The sequence below is a fragment of the Lithobates pipiens genome, unplaced genomic scaffold (assembly GCF_037356315.1).
Source record: "Lithobates pipiens isolate NorthernLeopardFrog02 unplaced genomic scaffold, aLitPip1_a1.2 Scaffold_23, whole genome shotgun sequence".
Lineage (NCBI taxonomy): Eukaryota > Metazoa > Chordata > Amphibia > Anura > Ranidae > Lithobates > Lithobates pipiens.
The window spans coordinates 265839881-265859240 of record NW_027507785.1 but is presented as its reverse complement, the minus strand read 5'-3'; the positions used below and the strand labels follow the sequence as shown (position 1 = coordinate 265859240).

The 19360-nt window shown below is 42.4% G+C and overlaps 1 protein-coding gene across 5 annotated transcripts in view; it reads right to left on the bottom strand.

Moving 5' to 3' along the window:
• The window catches only part of SMG7 (SMG7 nonsense mediated mRNA decay factor), a 115515-nt gene that overhangs the window by 41975 nt on the left and 54180 nt on the right, over positions 1–19360 (bottom strand). For all 5 annotated transcript variants that reach the window (XM_077453132.1, XM_077453133.1, XM_077453134.1 and 2 more), the window contains exons 3-5: positions 11172–11289; positions 1597–1729; positions 1337–1508 (exon numbers count right to left, since the gene is read on the bottom strand). In XM_077453132.1, coding sequence (XP_077309258.1) covers positions 1337–1508; positions 1597–1729; positions 11172–11289 — 423 coding nt within the window. The remainder of the gene's footprint in view (positions 1–1336; positions 1509–1596; positions 1730–11171; positions 11290–19360) is intronic.

Below are 19360 nucleotides of genomic sequence, written 5' to 3'. Positions count from 1 at the left end.
CAAGGGTCTGTCAGGAGCCCAGAAACACCTGGACCTTTTATACACACACTAATTACAAGCAAACAGATCACAGGTGAGGATGGTTACCTTTAATAGCCATTCACAAACCCCTGTTAACTTGTGTGCATGCTATCCGGCCAAAATCATGTAAACGTTTGATCAGGGTCATTTGGGTAGTTTCTGTTGTCATTATGATTTAAAAAGAGTAAACACAGTTGATTGATAATAAATGGCTTCAGCCAAACAACCACAAGTGAAAAATGTTTTTGTGCTATTCATATTCTCTGAAAAATGGCCAAGAAATCAAATTCTGCCAGGGTATGTAAACTTACGAGCACAACTGTAAGTGCCACTTTGTGTCAATACACAGAGAAAAAGGGTGCCCATGCTCAGGGGGCAGAACCATGATCTTCTTGCACTTACAATCTTTCCTTAGTCTTCTGGCATGAGCAACGCTGGGTATCATTCAACCCAGCAGATTAAGAACATTTTGTGGTCAAAGAGAGGTACTGTGATGGACTGCTATGGATTGAAGAACAATATTACAGCAAAAGCCTGACTTCAATAGTTTGGGTCACTAAGCCGGGATAAACGTGCAGAAAGTGAGGACTGAAATCTGAATGGCACATCTGCATACTTATGACAGTTCTCAATAACCTAAGGGTTTGAAACTATTGGGTTAGCATTTTCAGAACAAACGATGAGCAAGGTCAGTTTATATAGCTTCCCAAAGCAAATCCATCTTTATCCACTTGTCTACCAAGGTGAATTTATAAAAACTGCATGGCAGATAAGTGCTTAAATCAAGCTCACAGCTGCTGAGGCTGAGCTTGATGTCGGCATTAAGAACTGGCAAAGAGTTTTCCAACAAAAGTGAACTGAGCAGCTCTAGATTTGCCCAATCACTTTTATGATGCCGACATTCTCAAGGGCCTCTGCTTTCAGAAAATATAGTAATTTTTAGCAACAATGCAGATTAAAAAAAATTGCCCCAGTAGGAATGTGATTTAAGATAAGCCAGAAACAGCAAAAAGATACAAACTGTTCTGCATGCAAACTGAGCTGATGAAACAGTGAGCTGCAATATGAACTGCTGGCAAATTTTAGGTAGATACACATACACGTGTTTGGTGCCATGGACGATCAGCACAGTATATTTGTAAAACCTGGACTAACCAATAGGCTAGAACAAGATGACGTACCACAAAGTGGGAGGAAAACATCATAAAAAAATAAAAAATTAAGAATAAATATTACTTATGGAAAAAATGAATTTGGATGGCAATTCGGAGTTTCTAAAAATACCCACTTATGACCCATTTCCTGAAAGTCTTACCAATGTCTCCAAGGTGTACCAGGCAGTGCTGGCAAATATAAGCACAAGAACTGGACTGAGGCTTCACCACCGTCCCACAGTGCATCTGCTTATTGCTGATAATCCCTAGCTGGGAGGACTTGACACGGCATGGCAAATCCACATTAAACACAGTGCATAACTCCTGCAAAAGCTTTAAGAGAAGAGAATGTTTAAGTAAGACATACATATAATTTACAAGGGTAAAAAGGGGTAATCTAAATGCAGAGTTTACAGCTTACCTGTGTATAAAATCCACTAGCTGCCTCCAGGAACAGTGAAAGATTGGCCTGCACTTCGCTACGGTTTGGGTTAGCTCGGTTTTTGGCCTGTCCTTGCAGTGTTGTGATCTGATTTTTGAAGGCATGATTCCAACTGTGGGCAGAAGAGAGTTGCAGATTTGCAATAAACCAGAAAAAAAAAAAAATTAACGATACAAAATTGTGCGCTGTAGTGTATCTCAAATCAACAAAATATTACACAAATGAACGCTAAACATTTGCGAGTCCTTAGATATCACTGCTCAGAAGTGGCTAGGTAACAAGGTTTTGCTTCTTTATAGGATAACTTATGACAAAACTTATGGCAAAAGGTTACCCCAACAAGTTTAACAACATTTGTGGCAAATGGGTCAATTGTATTAACTCATGGGAACCATCAGACCTTGCTGTAATATTCTTGCTCCCTTGATAATAATTCTTGCACCTTAGTAATAATAATAATAAAAAAAAATATATCATTCACATAGCCTTTTATACCTTGAAGAACACCACAGACTGAACACTTGTACCATTTACATGCCATAAATTTTGATTTAGAAAAGAAAAGAAAAGAAAAGAAAAGAAAAAGAAAAAAAAAAACACCGCTCCAGGCCAATCCACCCGAAAGACTGCTTGTTCTCCAGACAATGGGAGTCCCAGGTGCAGGCTGATTGCATAAACCAAATGGATAGGAAATGGAAAAACTCTGGACAGCCGCACTCCGGATTGAATAAAAAGTGAATTATGCCTTTATTTTTTCAAGTGAAACTTCACATCACACAAATCAAAGCAACAAAGGAGAAAAATAGAACAAAAAATACTGACGCGTTTCACGCTAAAATTAGCGCTTACTCATAGCTATGAAAAATAAAGGCATAATTCACTTTTTATTCAATCCGGAGTGTGGCTGTCCAGAGTTTTTAAATTTCCTATCCATAAATTTTGATTTGCCAGTAAATTCTGTATCTTGTAGTACAGTAAAGAAGGCATGACAACAAGTCAGACTGTGGCTTATATGGCACCACCTTCAGATGTTTTGACACTGGCAAACATTTTGCTGGGAATAGCCCAAGTGCACCCACAATTGACTGAGCCCATGCTGTGGGAATCCAGTTTTGTAGCAAGCAATAAGGAGAAACAGTAGGGACCCATGTCCTGTATTCCCACAAAGAGGAGTTTGTCTCCCATGGTTGAGATGCAAGATCTTTCATTCTAGGACTACTGTAGGACCCACTGATAATGGGGTACTTTGACGCAGTAGTGGGCTTAGCACTATATGGCCATATGGTGTAACCAATTCCCCATTTTTTTAATTAAAGGTCATTTTTTTTGTGTGCGCGCGGATCTATTTTGTTCCGTTTGCGGTCTCACCATGTTGAATGTAAAGGCCCTTCAAAGCTGAACAGATCTCTAGCCAGAGATCATGGCAATCAGCACGTTGATTCAGAACTTGTAAAATTCTCTGAACGTGAACAAGTTATAACAGGGTGAACAGGAACCTTTTTCCTCAGTACCTGGAACGTTCCGTTTTCCTTGGTAGTACTGAAAAAACGTGGATTCGTCAATGTCCTTCCCAACTCAGCAACCAGGCACTTTTCAGGATGCCACTTGTTGGCCCTCCTCCGAAGAGTCCTCCCCCGGTCACTTTCACGAGCTGTGGTGCCCCTCCAAGCCGAGCGCACATTAGCAGTGTGTGGGGAACTGTGTCAAACGCTTTTGCAAAATCAAAGTATACCACATCCACAGCCAACCCTCTGTCCAAGGTTTTACATACCTCTTCATAAAAAGAAGTCAGGTTTGACAACGTCTGCCTTTCATGAATCCATGCGGTCTGTTGCTTACAATATTTTTTTCCTAGCAAGAATACATCTATGTGGTCTTTTATTAAAGTATCTCCAGTATCTTCCCGACTATAGAAGTTACACCAACAGATCTATAATTACTTGGTAAAGACTTTGATACCATTTTAAATATAGGCACCATATCGGCCTTACACCAATCAGGTGGTACTATTCCGGTCATTAAAGAGTCCCTAAAAATTTGAAACAATGGCTTTGGAACGACACAGCTCAATTCTTTTAAGATCTGTGGGTGGATGCCATCTGGTCCAGGTTGCTTCATTCACCTTTATTCTATTTCTGGACCATACCAATTTTGAGCCATTGTGGATCATTTGGGGAGGTGTTAATATTATCCCCATTATGCACAGGAGCTTCCCTATGCTCCTTTGTAAACAGAGCTGAAGAAAGTATTTAATAAATTTACCTTTTCTTTGTTCCCAGTCACCCACTCCAGATTATTTTGCAAAGGGTCTACATGCTCAGACCTAAAGATTCGATTTTTTTTGGGGGGGGGGGGGGGGGGGGGTTTGTCCTATCTTTTGCAATCTGTCATTCGTTTTGCATCCTTGATTTCCTTTTAACATAATCTGTTATATTCTTTGTAACATTTAAACAATAAAAATGTGCCTTCATTTTTATATTTTTTTAAAAGCTCTTTTCCCATTTTATAGCTTTTTTTTTTTTTTTACTTTGGGCGTGAGCCATATAGGTTTTATTTTTTTTAGCCTTTTAAGCTTCTTGCCCATGGGAATATACTTTGCAGTGTGCTCAAAGACTTTTTGAAGAATTCCAATTTCTGTTCCTCAACGCCAATATTCCCTCCCAGTCCAAGTCTTGGAGAGCAGCCCTCATCCTTGGAAAATGTGCTCTCTTAAAGTTAAGTGTACAGAATTTCTAATTTCCAGTATGAGCTTGTTGCTTACACTAAGCCTCCATTCACATCTAAGCGTTGCTATTTTTCAGCAGTTGTTTTAGGCATTTTTGTACAGGCGGTTTGAAGTTGACAAATCACAAATGTAAAAGCAGTAAAACGCCTGTAATCTGCCAAAAAAGAAGCTCTCAAGTACTTTGAGCGACGGATGTTTTGCTTTAGGCGACAGAACGCTCAGATGTGAACAGGGGCCATTGAAATGGATGCGATTTGTCTTGGTGGGCATTTTTAGAGCTGTGGCTTAGAGCAGGAAAACGCCCAAAAATGCCTAGATGTGAATAAAGCCTAAATTAAATCATGTTATGGTCACTGCTACCAAGATGTTCTTTTATATGAACATTGGTAATAAAAAACAGTAGCCATAGCTAGAGAATCTACAGACATTTTTTTCACAAAAAAATGTGGTCATCCTGGCCGGTGTTCTGTTACACCGTTGAATATTCACAATTAGACACAGGCTGAAACCCCAGCATCCCAATGGTTACCACCTTTTCACTTCTACAAATGGTAATAATAATGGCCGCATATTCTCGCACCAAACATTCTGTAACTCACCTAATCGTAAATTAGTCTTGTAATTGTGCATAAAAATCACATTGTTAAAAAAATTAAAATAAAAAATTGGTAATAAGCTCTGCATGGTTCTGCAGGTCCAACAGAGCATCATTCCTAGTTAGGGCCTCAAACTGGCCCATAAAATAGTCTAGTAATAGGTTTATAAATGTTTGCCCTTTAACTGCCACAGCAGTGCCATTACTCCAGTCAATTTCTGGGTAGTTAAAATCCCCCATTATTATCACTGTCCCAGCCCTTGAAGCACTTTCTATCTGTGCAAGGAGCTAAGTCTCCACCACCGCCAAAGGATTTCTTCAGGGGCTGGGTTCTATAGTGATGGACGGCTGCCTTGGACCTGTATAGCACCCTACGACTAATTCAACACATTGCTCCAAGTGCCAAGCTGAGCGGCCCAAGCATGATCCAGTGCCCAAATTAAACGTTACAAGCCGTCCTCACAGAGCACGGTGGCTCCCAAGGTTTTACCAAGGTTGCACCGATCTGGATATACTGCTTCAGTGTAAGCATTAGAAAACAGTGTAGGTTGATTGGAAAATAAAATAAAAATAATAAACTAGTGACAGTTTTCTACCTACAGACACTAGAACAGGGATCCTCAAAGTATGGCCCTCCAGCTGTTGCAGAACTACACATCCCATGAGGCATTGTAAAACTCTGACAGTCACAGACATGACTAGGCATAATGAAAATTGTGGTTCCTGAACAACTGGGGGGCCATAGTTTGAAGTAGAGGTCGACCGATATGGGTTTTTCGCTGGCCGATGCAGATATTCAGAAATCATGGCGGCCGATGGCCGATATATGATGCCGATTTTTTTGGGCCGATATGTTAGGCTGATTTTTTTTTATTTTTATTTTTTATCCCCCTTCATCTCATAAAACCTAACAGACACCTTTCCCACTGGGGCATTTTTTTTAGGCGCTTTTGGGCTAAAAATAGCGCATGTAAAGTGCCTGCAAAACGGCTCCCCTGCAGTCTATGTGAAAGACAGAGTGCTTTCACACTGAGGCGATGCAAGCAGCACGCTTCTCCACCACTCCTGCCCATTGATATTAATGGGCACCACTGCCCAAGCGCAAGCAATGGGATTTAGCAGCGGTGCTTTTCGGGCGCATTTAACCTCTTCTTCGGCCGCTAGCTAGGATTATATGCGCCCCACTAGCAGCCGAATAGCACCGCTAAAATTATGGTAAAGCACTGCTAAAACTAGCAACATTTTACCATCAACATCTGCCCGCTCCAGTGTGCAAGCAGCCTATAAAATAAAAACAAGTACTCAAAACTTTTGGACGAGAAAAAAAAAAAAAAAAAAAAAAAAAAAAAAAGGGACTAACTTTACCGTTTTAGTTTTTTTTTTTTTTTTTAAATCATTTCGTGTATTTTTTTTCCCCCCCCCAAAAAAATGCATTTGAAAGACCTCTGCACAAATGCCGTGTGACATAAAATGTTGCAACAACCGCTATTTTATTCCCTAGGATCTCTGCTAAAAAAATATATATACTTTTTGGGGGGTCTAAGTGATTTTCTGGCAGAAAATACAGGACTTTTACTTGTAAGCAACAAGTGTCAGAAAAGATTTAGTCTTTAAATGGTTAAACTGAGAACTTCTACACACAGAGATGATTTCATTCATTCAAGTGTAAACGTAAACATTGTATCTTTTTGTTCTTTTCTTGGCAGCCTGCCCAGAGAGGAGGAAAGACGTTTCTATGACAACTCAGGCAACTTGCACTGACTTCTATTACAGAAGTAATTTCCAAGTCCTGTTCTAAATCGGCCTTTTTATCAGCTCAATCGGCCGATGCTGATTAATTAAAAAACTGCAAATATCGGCCGATATATCGGTCGACCTCTAGTTTGAAGACCCCTGCACTAGAAAAAAAACTGAGGACTCTCAGGAGTGAGGTGGCATTATAAAAAGGAGGTGCCCCATGGGGTTGTCCTTAAAAGCTTGCCAGTGTCCATCAACTGAAGGTATGAGCCTATAACCCATGGGGTGTGAATAGGTCACTTGAGCCTGTACTATATGATTAAGATAACCACACCTCACTCAGTAAGTCTGGATAGCAGGCCACAAAAAAAAAAGCCAGACTCACTGCTTGAGAATTGCAAACACCCTTTATCCTATGCAGTTGTGAAGCGTTTTATTAGACACAATGATCTACTGTAAAACATTTTTTTATTATTGTGCAATATAAAAATGAAAAAAAAAAATGTAATCACGGTCAAATTAAATCTTTACATGCTGGGCTGAAGATATTATTGAAAGGGTAGGTAGGTTAAAAATGTACACATATATAGATCACTTGTGTTATGATACTTTGGCATACTAAAACTCGTTTGAAATGTAAGTAGCTATCATTTCTGATTTGCTTAAAGTCTGGTCAAAGGCTAGCCAAGCTTAAATCTACTCCCAACCCCAGTCTAAACTATCCTAAATACCCCGTAAAGGAAAAACGTGTATACCTACCTAATCTAAGGGCACTCGTCACACGATTTCTCCTTCAGGGGAGAGGAGAGAGCAGCGAAAATAAGTGCAGAGCCTGGGCGGTGACGTCACCCACAGACTTACTATGGGGCATCCATTGTCAGCTGTCCCTCCACTACAATGAAGCTGGCTGTGGGATCTGATCATGTGTCTGGGCTGGAGTAGCTCTCAGATTTTTACAAATATCTAAATATATATAACACTGGGAGGAGGAGCCATTACAAACAACCAATCTGTGACAATCACAAAAAAAATAAAATAAAGAAGCTATTTAATTATATGGATACACAAATCTCGATCCCTCCAAACGAAGTATCACCACAGCGCTCCAATTTCGAACACCCTAAAGAAGCTATTAGCCTTCATTTGGTAAATTTATAAAAGTAAAACTAAAGACAAAACTTTATTTTTTAATTTTGCTTACAGTAAAATAGAATTCTAACCCTTGACAGTTTTCTTTGCCATTTGTGTCCCACTGTATGTTTCTGTAAAATGCAATATGGCTACCTGGAGGCGTTCTGTACACAGAAATTAAAAATGTCCTGCTTGTGTAATTGGCTCACTGATTTTCCCAGAAATCTGCACAAGATACAAGTCAGATTTTTGGCATTCCCTGCAACAAATGTCATTTTTGGCGAGATCTTTCCAAAGGGAAATCACGTCTTAGACCTCATGCACACAGGATGTTTTTACAGCTGCTGTTAGGGGCGTTTTTTTTTTTTTTTTTTACTGCCTCTAAACGCCCCTCCATATTAGCCTATGTGTCCATGCATACAAACTTCCAGAGGCGTTTAGGGGCAGAAGAACATCCAGGAGCAGAGGCTGTTGAGCTGTAAAAACGCAAAATGCCAAAACACGCTGCTAAACGCTGAAACAAGCGTTTAGCCACGTTTGGCATTTTTTAAATTTATAGGTAGTGTTTTAACTGAAAAAAAAAAAAAAGCCAAAAAACCATGAAAGAAAAGTCCATAAACGCTATTCAAAAACGTAGCTAACATCGTGTTTTTAATGCTGCTTTTCCTGGTAACTGCGCTGGCGTTTTTTAAACATCATGTGTGCATGAGGCCTAAAAGGATACAGATCCTGCCACTTTCCTAAGAGCCGTGCAGTTGCAGCAGCTGATTGATAAATTATAAAATCCCTCCCATAGAGATTCACTCACATGGACACAAACAGCTATTTCCTCAGAATAACAAAAAGGTAGGAATTTGCAAGAAAGTTTGTTAAAAGCCCTGCAACGTACACAGATTACCCAGTGGGGAATCGTTTTTTTTTCCCTCAACAAAAGTTGACATTCAGCAATCAAATGCCAGAGCTTCAACTGACAGTGTGACAAGGGGGGGGGGGGGGGGGGGGGTAATAAGTTGAAGCCCACGTGGCTCCAGAGACTAGCAGAGGAACCCCCCCCCCCCCAGGTACCATAAGGTATGAAACCATTACTTTTTAGGTTTACTATTATATGTTGCCCACAACCAACTAGGTTCACACCTGCACATTTAGGGGTATGAGCTATAGAAGATCTTTAGAAAATAAATGAAACGAAAATGCTATTTAGGGAGGAGACAGATGATTCAGAAACACAGCTGGCTTCCTGTCATGTAATCCCACAGAAAATAAATAAATAACTTCCAGCTGTCATGGTGCTGCCCAATTTTATTTACAAGTGTGTTGAATGCCATTTTTGATTTGGGTATAGCGTTTTTTCCCCTTTTTGGTAATTTTATATCATTTTTATTTAGCAAACATTTAATACAGGGTGCTTCCATAACATCCATAGATTCATAGATCAGCCTGTGCTTTCTTATAAGAACACTTATTATCTACATGCTTAGAAGCATCCTATGTATAATGACTAAGCCATATGTTCATACAACCATCAATTCTCTTTAAAGTGTCTGTAAATTTAATTTGAGATTACAGGAAGGTTTATAAAGGCTGGTTAGTGACTGGCAACCTCTGGAGTTATAGATGCTTAAAGTCAAATGATAAAAAGGCAGGTAAGGAGGTTAATTTTATGGGAGCAAGAAAACTGCTATCCACTACACACCACTAGGTTACATGGACCATGCTCTTCATTTCATAACTAACCTATTCATAATGAAGTCTCTCCTCCTAGTGTTTTTTCTGCGCTCATTCATTTTTATTGTGCACTGCCATCATAATGCACTTTCATACAGCACACCTATGTGCTTTATAAATGGAAGCTAGTCATTTTAGGCCTCTTGCACAATTTTTTTTTTATTTTTTTATTTTATTTTTTTAGGTGATTAAATGCAGACTATCGTTTTCAGTGTGCCTGTACACACAGGTGTGCAAACAAAAATGTGCGCAAACACGCTTATTAGCCACACTTCCTTCATTAAAATAAAGCTAGAAGATTATTTATGCTCGTGTGAGCATGCTTGTAAATATGAGCAAATATACCCAAATACATGCAAGTGATATACAGCTCGTCCTTACGTTTTTTTTTTCCACCAGGAATGTCTGATTCATGCATCAGCACAATGTACAAAGAGTTTAAAGAGGAAGTAAATCCTGATGAGTTTACTTCCTCTTTCATTCCCTGCAAAGGTAAAGCATAATGGACTACTATGCATCGCATAGTAGCCCATTATGTGTCACTTACCTGACACAGGAGCCAGCGAAGTCACCGCTGTACCCTGTAGTCCGGCGCATCCATCTTCTCGGTGGGTCTCGCTGCTCCGCCGCTGTCATTCGGCGAAGCCGCGATGACGTCACTCCCGCGCAAGCGGACAGGGGCCGCCACGCGAGGCATATCGCCGTTGACGGGTGCCGCGCTCATTTCGCCTGCGCGCCGCTGTCTACGACGCATGTGCAGTTTGGCTATGGTACAGCCTAAGCACAGTCAAACGTTCAGTGGAGGAGGAAAAAAAATAAATTTGGTGAAGAGTAGAGACATGCTGTATACTGAATTTCTTTTTGCCCATTCAGATTGACTGCTTTAATAATCAACAAACTTAAAGCAAATCAGCATTTTGGCCATTTGAGTCAAAGATACAGTTCTGTCTAACAGGCCACCCCCTCTGTGCACACTTTCTTTTCCCTTTACCAATAATTTGCACATCCCATTTTTTAAGTCTGAAAGCGCAAGTGACCCTTTCTTTCCCAGGATGCAGTCCTTGGTGCCTGAGCAAACAGTAACCAGCCACAAGATTAGTTAAATACAGTTTGCTGCAAGATCCTTATGCTTGTGTAAGCTTCCAGACAGAAGTACATTTCTCAGTGTTCTGGCTATAAAATGGGGTAAAGGGACTGCAAAAAGAAGGCAAGTGCACATGTTCACTTTAAACAAGGAAGTTGGGGAAATTCCCTCCAGGAGATATAAATCCCAGCCTAAAAGCCTTTTTTTTTTTGAGCAGCAGTTGCTGTAGCATTAAGAGCCGCTTCATCCAAATCAAAATGCTAAACGCATCTCTGATTTATTTTTCTAAAACCCTGGAAGTACCAGATTATGGTAGCTCCAATTGTGAAAGCCTATAAGCAGGCAACACTGGAGTTTATCAACTTGTTGAAAGCATATAAAAAAAAAAAAAAAAAAAAAAAAAAACAGATTGTGTTCATTTTGCCATTTACAGAGAGGAAGACTACTGCAAATGAACCTAAAACATAAAAAAACTAGAATGTAAACAGATTAGAAATTTGCTTTAATTATATAGCGCTATAGAAGTGGGCTTGCTAAAAAATGACTAGAGTACTTACAGGTCTTGTTCCACCTTCTTGTCCAGTGCATACTCAAGATCTGTCACCAGCATCTTCTGATACAAGTCCTGCAGAGCTTGACGTGAAGTCCACGTCTCTGCTGTACCAGGCTTGGACTCTGGTCAAAGAAAATCACAATGAGATGATGAAGATATGTACTTACATTATAAAATGATTGCATGTATACAAGCATGAAGCAGTGAGGAGATTTTCCAAGATTTGAACCTAGAATATATGCAAGGACTCAGAGGGGAAAAAAACAACCCCACAACTTATTTATTCAACTTAAAAACATTTCCTCATTTCCTCTCTCTGTTTGAGTAGATCTAAAACAGTTTAGAATAACACACAACCAAATGAGAACAGACTTTTTAATCTGCACAAGCGATGATATTTGGAATAAAGCTGTCAGATCAAAGTCACATTTGTTAGGATTAAAGCTTGATAAGAGAGAAACTAAAATAATCAAAGCACTGACAGGTCATGAAAACAGATTCTGAAGAATGTAATAAACAAATGTGTAAAAGAGGAAAAATATCTATATGTTTAATCACAACTGCAGTTTTATTAGCATTTATAAAGCATTTGTTACCCCAACATTTCATTCCTGATAAGTGCCTGCTGTACTGTGTAGTTGTATGAGAAAGTCTCCTGTTCTTTTTGTATTGCTTCCTTTGTGTGAAATCCCTGGTGTTCCTGACAGTCCCTCTGCTTTCCTATTAAAAAAAATGACCGGTGCAGTTACTCTTTAACCTGTTCCTGACCGGCGCATGTCAGCAGAATGGCATGGCTGGGCAAATAGGCATACCTGTACATCCCTTCAAATTTGCCGCCGTGCCATCGTATGCGCACCGCCGGGACATCCGTGAGTTGGAATACGGGTCCCGCGGACTCTATCACAGGGGGGGGGGATATCCAAAATCGTCTCACGGGGAGGAAGAACGGAGAGAGACGCTAATGTAAACAAGCATCTCCTCGTTCTGCCTAGTGACAGCGTCACTGATCTCTGCTCCCTGTAATCGGGAGCAGAGATCAGTGACGTGTCACACATAGCCACGCCCCCCACCGTTAGAAACACTCCCCAGGACACACTCAACCCTTACCCTGCCCCCTAGTGGTTAACCCCTTTACTGCCAGTGTCATTTACACAGGAATCAGTGCATTTGTATAGAACTGATTGCTGTATAAATGACAATGGTCCCAAAAATGTGTCAAAAAATGTCCGCCATAATGTCGCAGTCACGATAAAAAATAAATAAATAAATAGCTGATCGCCGCAACGGCTAGTAAAAAAATAAAAAATGTATTTAGAAAAATGCCATAAAACTATCCCCCATTTTGGAAACGCTATAACTTTTGCACAAACCAAACACTTATTGCGATTTTTTTTTTTACCAAAAATATGTAGCAGAATATGTATCGGCCTAAATGGAGGAAAAAAAAATGCAATAAATAATGCATTTTTTTCAAAATTGTCGCACTTTATTTATAGCATAAAAAATAAAAACCACAGGGGTGAACAAATACCACCAAAGGAAAGCTCTATTTGTGGGGAACAAAAAAAAAAAAAAAAAAAAAAAAAAAAAAAAAAGGATGTCCATTTTGTTCGAGAGCCATGTCGCACGACCACGCAATTGTCAGTTAAAGAGACGCAGTGCCTGAATTGCAAAACGCGCTCGTCAGGAAGGGGGTAAAATCTTCCGGGGCTGAAGCGGTTAAAGCGATTGAAAAATAGGATTTTTGACTTAACATAAAATCCATTTGAGTTCATTGACACGGCGCTTCCTTATTCAGAACCATAGGGTTATATTGCCCCCTACAGTGAGGACACTAGGCAGAAAAAAAAAAAAAAAAAAAAAAAAAAAGAAGAAGGACTTGGCTACACCCATGGGCAGTCCTAGGCGATATACACCCCCCTCTCTGCTATAGGCCTTCAGTTTTGTCACAAGCAGTGTCAGAAGCATTAAAAACTTCAGAGGGGTGGGTGCTGTATCTGGCAATGAACTTAGAGAAATGGATTTTACGGCAAGTCAAAAATCCTATTTTCTCATTCGTTCATTGAGAGACAGAGTTTCCTTATTCAGAACCAAAGGAATGTCCCAAAGCAGTGCAAAACATTAGGGGAGGGGCAGCCAAAAAATAAAAAATAAAATAAAAAACACACAGGGGAGAGGGAGACACGGCGAGGGAGACACGGCGAGGGAGACACGGCGAGGGAGACACGGCGAGGGAGACACGGCGAGGGAGACACGGCGAGGGAGACACGGAGAGGGAGACACGGAGAGGGAGAGACAGTCTAGAGCTCAACGAAAACTGAAGCCCAACCTGGAAAGCAAGAAAATCCCTTCATAAGAGAAAAACCCCTCTAGACCGTAGCCTGCAGAACCTTGCGACCAAAAGATGCATCCGCAGATGCCAGCACATCCACTTTCTAAAAATTTTGTGAAAGTGTGCACTGACGACCAGGTGGCCGCCTTGCACACTTGCGTCACTGACGCCCTAAGACTGAAGGCCCAGGAGGCACTCAACACCCGAGTAGGGTGTGCCTTCAACGAGAAGGGAGGAACCCGACAGAATAGGCCTGAGTCACCATCAGTCTGATCCATCTAGAAATTGTCCTGGAGGAAGCAGACAGCCCCTTCTTTGGCCCGTCAGCGATGATGAACAGGGACTCTGACATCCGAAAGGACTCAGTGGCTGCCAAAATACACCCTGATCGTCTGAATCACATCCAAGGTGTGCAAGGCAAATTCCCTGGGATGTTGTGGCCTGGGATATAGGGAAGGCAATACAATGTCTTAATTTAAATGGCAAATCAGAAAGAACTTTTGGAAGGAACGAAGGACAGGGAGGAAGAACCACCTTGTTCTTATGAATCACCAGGTAGGGAGTGCGACAGGATAGCGCTAATTCCGACACCCTACGAGCAGAGGTGATAGTCACCAAGAAGGCCACCTTCTGTGACAGAGTGAGCAGGGGAATTTCTCTAATATTTGCAAAAGGAGGCTTCTGTAGAATCGAAAGCACCAGATTCAAAGTCCCACGGTGGCAAGGAAGATTGCACCAGTGGAACCACATGTCGCACCCCCTGAACGATGGTACGTACCAGGGAATGTGAAGCTGGGGGGGTGTTAAAAGAAAAACCGCCAAAGCCGACACCCGGCCCTTGATGGTACTCAAGGCCAAATTCTTTTCAATGCCTCACTGAAGAAAAGTCAAAATCCGAGCCACCAAAAAGGAACATGGGTGAAAGCCCACTGACTCACGCCATGAAATGTACGCTTTCCACGTCCAATAATATACCTTCCTGGAGGTAGACTTCCTATCTTTGAGTAGTGTTGGAATCACAGACGCAGGCAAGCCTCTAGCCTTCAACACCTGGCTTTTAACAGCCAGGCCATTAAAGCCAGCGACTAAAGCAGGGTGGAAGCTCGGCCCTTGGGATAGAAGATACTGCCTGAGAGCCCGCTGCCAGGGGGCATCTGCAACCAGACGCACCAGGTCAGCATACCGGGACCAATGAGGCCAGGCTGGGGCCACAAGAATGACCAGAATTCCTTTAACCTTGATCCTGCTCAACAATCAAGGCAGAAGCTTGACAGGAGGAAAGGCGTAGATCAGGAGATACTGGCCTCACGGAGCCACTAGAGCGTCTGAGGCATCCGCCAGAGGGTTCCGAGACCTGGCCCCAAACCTCTGCACCTTCCTGTTGACCCGGGATGCCATCAGACCTACCTCTGGAGAGCCCCAACAGACATATCTGTTGAAATGTGGATGGCGGAGATGGCTGGGATGAAAACGCTCAGCACACCGGAGAATGCCTGCTACTTCCAGGCCCGCTAACACATTCCTTGTTCCTCCCTGGTGGTTGACATAGGCCACTGCAGTGGCACTGTCTGACTGGACCAGTATCGGGAGCCCCCCGAAGTCGATCCGTCCAATGATCCAGACAGAGTCTGATCGCCTGGAGTTCCAAGATGTTGATAGGTAGCCTGGAATCATCCAGCGACCCTGAGTTGAGCTCAGGTCCAGGACTCCTCCCCACCCGGACAGACTGGCATCGGTGGTGACCACTGTCCAGTACAGAGGGAGAAAGGCTTTCCCCTGCCGAAGAGCCGGGGAACAAAGCCATCAGATCAGGGACCCTTTGGTTCCTTGGCTCAGCCGAATCTGACTGTCCAGAGATCATGGACATTTTTCCCATTTTATCAAGATCTCCTTTTGCAGGGGTCTCATATGGAACGGAGAAAACAGGACCGCCTCGAATGTAGACACCATCAGGCCTAGCACCCGCATGCAAGTATGCAGGGAGACCCACCTGCTGGACAGCAGTAAGTGGGTTGCCGCCTGTAACTTCTGGAGTTTGTCCTGTGCCAGGAACACTCTGGCCAGAGCGGAATCCAGAGTCCGACCCAGATAAAGCAATTTCTGAACTGGAATCAGCACAGACTTGGTAATTTATCAGCCACCCAAAATCTGCCAGAGTCTGAATAGCGATCTCCACGTTGCCTCTCAGTCGCTGGGGACTCTGCTCACAGCAGCAGGTTGTCCAGGCAGCCTATAACAGCAACAACCCGCTGGCACAGCAGGAGCGGAGGTGAGACCAAAGGTGTAACGCAGTGAACTGATGTTCCTCTCCCACAGCAAAGCGGAGGAACCCCTGGTGTTGTGCACATATCGGAATGTGCAGGTAGGCATCCTTGATGTCGATGGTGGCAAGAAAGTCCCCCTGATGAAGAGATGCCACAACAGAGAATGGACTCTATTTTGAACTTCTGCACCTGCACAAAGCGCTTCAGGGCCTTGAGGTCCAGAATCGGCAGTACAATACCCTCTTTTTTTGGGGATCGTAAACAGGTTTGAATAAAAACCCTGGAAAACGTTCCAGCACTGGAACAATATCCCCTTGAAGCAAAAGGCCATGCACCACACCCTGGAGGGCTAACAAGCGGTCCAGAGACAGACACATATTGGACGGAAAAAATCTGCTTGGGGGGGGGGGGGGGAGACAAGACTGGAACTCTATCTTGTAACCAGACAATCACCTTGTGGACCCACAAGCGAAGACGTTTCCCCACCTGGACTGCGGGTGAGGGTGCCCCTTCAGGCCGAAGGAGCCTTATCTGGGGGTCTGGAGAACCCCGCTCTCAGTTTGCCCTACCAGGGTCGTTTAGAACCTTCCGAGGGGGGCCTGAAAGACTGAGCCTTTATTGACTGACTGTGGAAGAAAAAAGTACTCTTCCACCCTGTCACACTCTTAATGATATCATCCAGAGTGGCCCCAAATGTTCGCCTTGAAAAGGCAGATCAGCTAGGGCTTTTTTTTTTTTTTAGAGGCCTGGTATGCAGTCCAACAGCCGCCGAAGCACTAACACTGAAATAGACAGCAACGAACTGCATCCATAGAGGCATCGCAGACAAACTCCAGTGCCTGGACTAGCTGGTCTGCCAATTCAGTGAAGGCAGGAGTAAACTGATCACCCTCCAGGTCACGACGCAACATCTTCGTCAACTCTGTCAGCATTTGAGACACCAGGGCAATGGCCAGGACCAGCCGAACCCACAATAGTGAACATAGTACAGCTCAGAGACTTGGCATAAGGAGCAAGTATGCATCGCATATTAGCTCATTTTCAAATACTTACCTCAGAACGAAGCTGTTGTAGCGGTCCCTGCACACCAGACGGCTGACATTTTACCCCTAGTTTCTTCTGGGTTTGCAGGGTTCAGCGCTGTGATTGGCCAGAGCCGCGATGACATGTGCGCAGGAGCTGCCATTCATGTCACAGGCTTGGAAGCAATGGCACCTATGGGCTGTTTCTTCAGAGTGCATGCGCCAGTGATGAAGCCTAACAAGATCCATCTAGGGTAATAAAAAGGGAACCCGTCTTCCTGAAAGAAGTTATGGTTTATGGACACAGCTCTAACCGCATCCATCCATTCCAACCAATAGATCAACCTTTGGCAAACAAAAACAAAACAAACAGTTACTTTAAGCAAGAAAGAAGTCCTGAGCCCCCATAGGTTGTATGGAATTTCAATTAATATAAAAAATAAAATAAAAAAAAAGTGTGAGATACCCAACAGTATCTGGAACAGAATAGAAATCTGACCCTTGCAACCATAATGGGTCTTGCTTTCCATGTCCCATAATGGGCCTGGAAAAAAAATTAGACTTCCTAGCTATGAGCATTGTAAGAACTACACTCTACTGCAGAACCTGGGCTTCAACAGCCATGCTGTAAAGCAAGTAACTGATGGCAAAGAATCTCCCGACGATGCCCACAGAGCGCCTGCCGGAGTCTTATTCAAACAGCATACCACATCTACCTGGGTCAATCTGGAGCATGGACAATCACTGGAATGCCCTTTGATGTCACACACCGGGAATGCTGAGATGCTGGCACAGAGAGACGCAAGTTTCCCCTTTCATCAGTCCCACTAGGGATTACCCATGACTTGGATTTAAAGTCAACAGTACAGACATTCCCAATTAACCTGGATCAGGAAGAGCTGGACAGCGGCCATAGAGTCTGCTATGGCACCAACAGAGAAAAAGATCTGGCCAAAGGTATATTTGGGAATAGAATATATAAATTAGCATACCTGGGGGCATGGAATCAAATAAAAATAAATACTTGCCCAAAATAAAAAATACACCATTGTAAAATGAAAGAATTCACATCTTAAACTTTTTTGTAGGTATACACAATCACAATTCCATATGCAATATATATCACAGGGGGTAATTTAAGTATTGAACACATCATCATTTTTCTAGGTAAATATATTTCTAAAGGTGCTTTTGACATGAAATGTTGACTACATGTCAGTAACTCATGCAATCTATGTGAAGGATGAATTTTTTCCATTCGTCCTTCCTTCAATGATATGAGTTTTGCCTGTACCATATGCTGAAAAACAGCCCCACACCATGATGTGCAGTGCCATTTAACATCCAAACATGGTGTGTATTATGGTATTCAAATAGTTAAATTTTGGTCTCATCTGACTAGACTATATTCACCCAGGATTTCACAGGCTTGTCTAAATGTTGTGCAGCAAACTTTAAACAAGCTTCAACATTCTTTTTCTTCAGCAATGGAGACTTGAATGATGAGCATGCATACAGGCGGTTGAGTGCATTTACTTATTGGTTTTCTTTGGAACAATTGTACCTGTTAATTCCCAGTATCTCTGAAGCTCTCAAACTGCCCTTGGACAACTCTTCTGATATTTTTTACTCCTCTGTCAGAAATTTTCGGAGAAGCACCTGGTCGTGGCCAGTTTATGGTGAAAATATGTCCTTTCCACTTTCGGATTATGGGGCCAACAATGCTCTCACTGGAACATCCAGATGTTTAGAAATCCTTCTGTAAACAATGCCAGAAGTAGGTTTTGCAACAATCAGGTTGCAAAGGTCTTGAGAGATCTTTTTGCTTTTACCCATCATGAGATGTTTGTGTGACACCTTGGTAATTGAGACACCTTTTTATAGGCCATCAGTTGAGACTGAACCAGCCGACAATAATTTGCGCTGACAAGGGGCAGGGCCAGCTTGGACCAAACTGAAGCCATAGTAAACATGAAATTCAACTTTAAACAACCCAGGACTGGAAATAGCAATGGTAGAAGCAACAGGATTGTTGTCTAGTTTCAGTGTGGTGTGCACTGCATCATTAAGAGCCAAATTATCTCCTCATATAGAGAGTAACAGTAGAAGACTGCAATTCCTCAGGGGTAAGCTCATCAGTCAAGGACTAAAGTGATTTAGAATCAAAGTCCTTGCAGATCGGATGACTCAGAAGCTACTAAGCCAGCAGGAAAATCACATCTAGAAACTGCAAGAGGATTCAGGAGTGTGCCTGTGGCCTCTGATCAGAAGCAAATCAATCCATAACGTCTTGCATGTTCATTGTTAAAACGCTCAGCTGAAAGGGGAGATGGTCAAGCCATACCAGAGAGCCAAAGAGAATTGAGGATGGAGCACACAGCAAGATTCCAGACATCAGATGTTGGCACCATAGATGGTAAAATACAAGCCACCTCAAAGTAATTAAAAGAATGTGAGCTAGGGGCACACGTTAATGCAGTACTGTTAGTCTCACACCCGACATATCTATAATCAGACTTGTTGAGACTGGGTGGCATTAAGGTGTAACGGACTAAGAATACTGAGGCATGGCTTC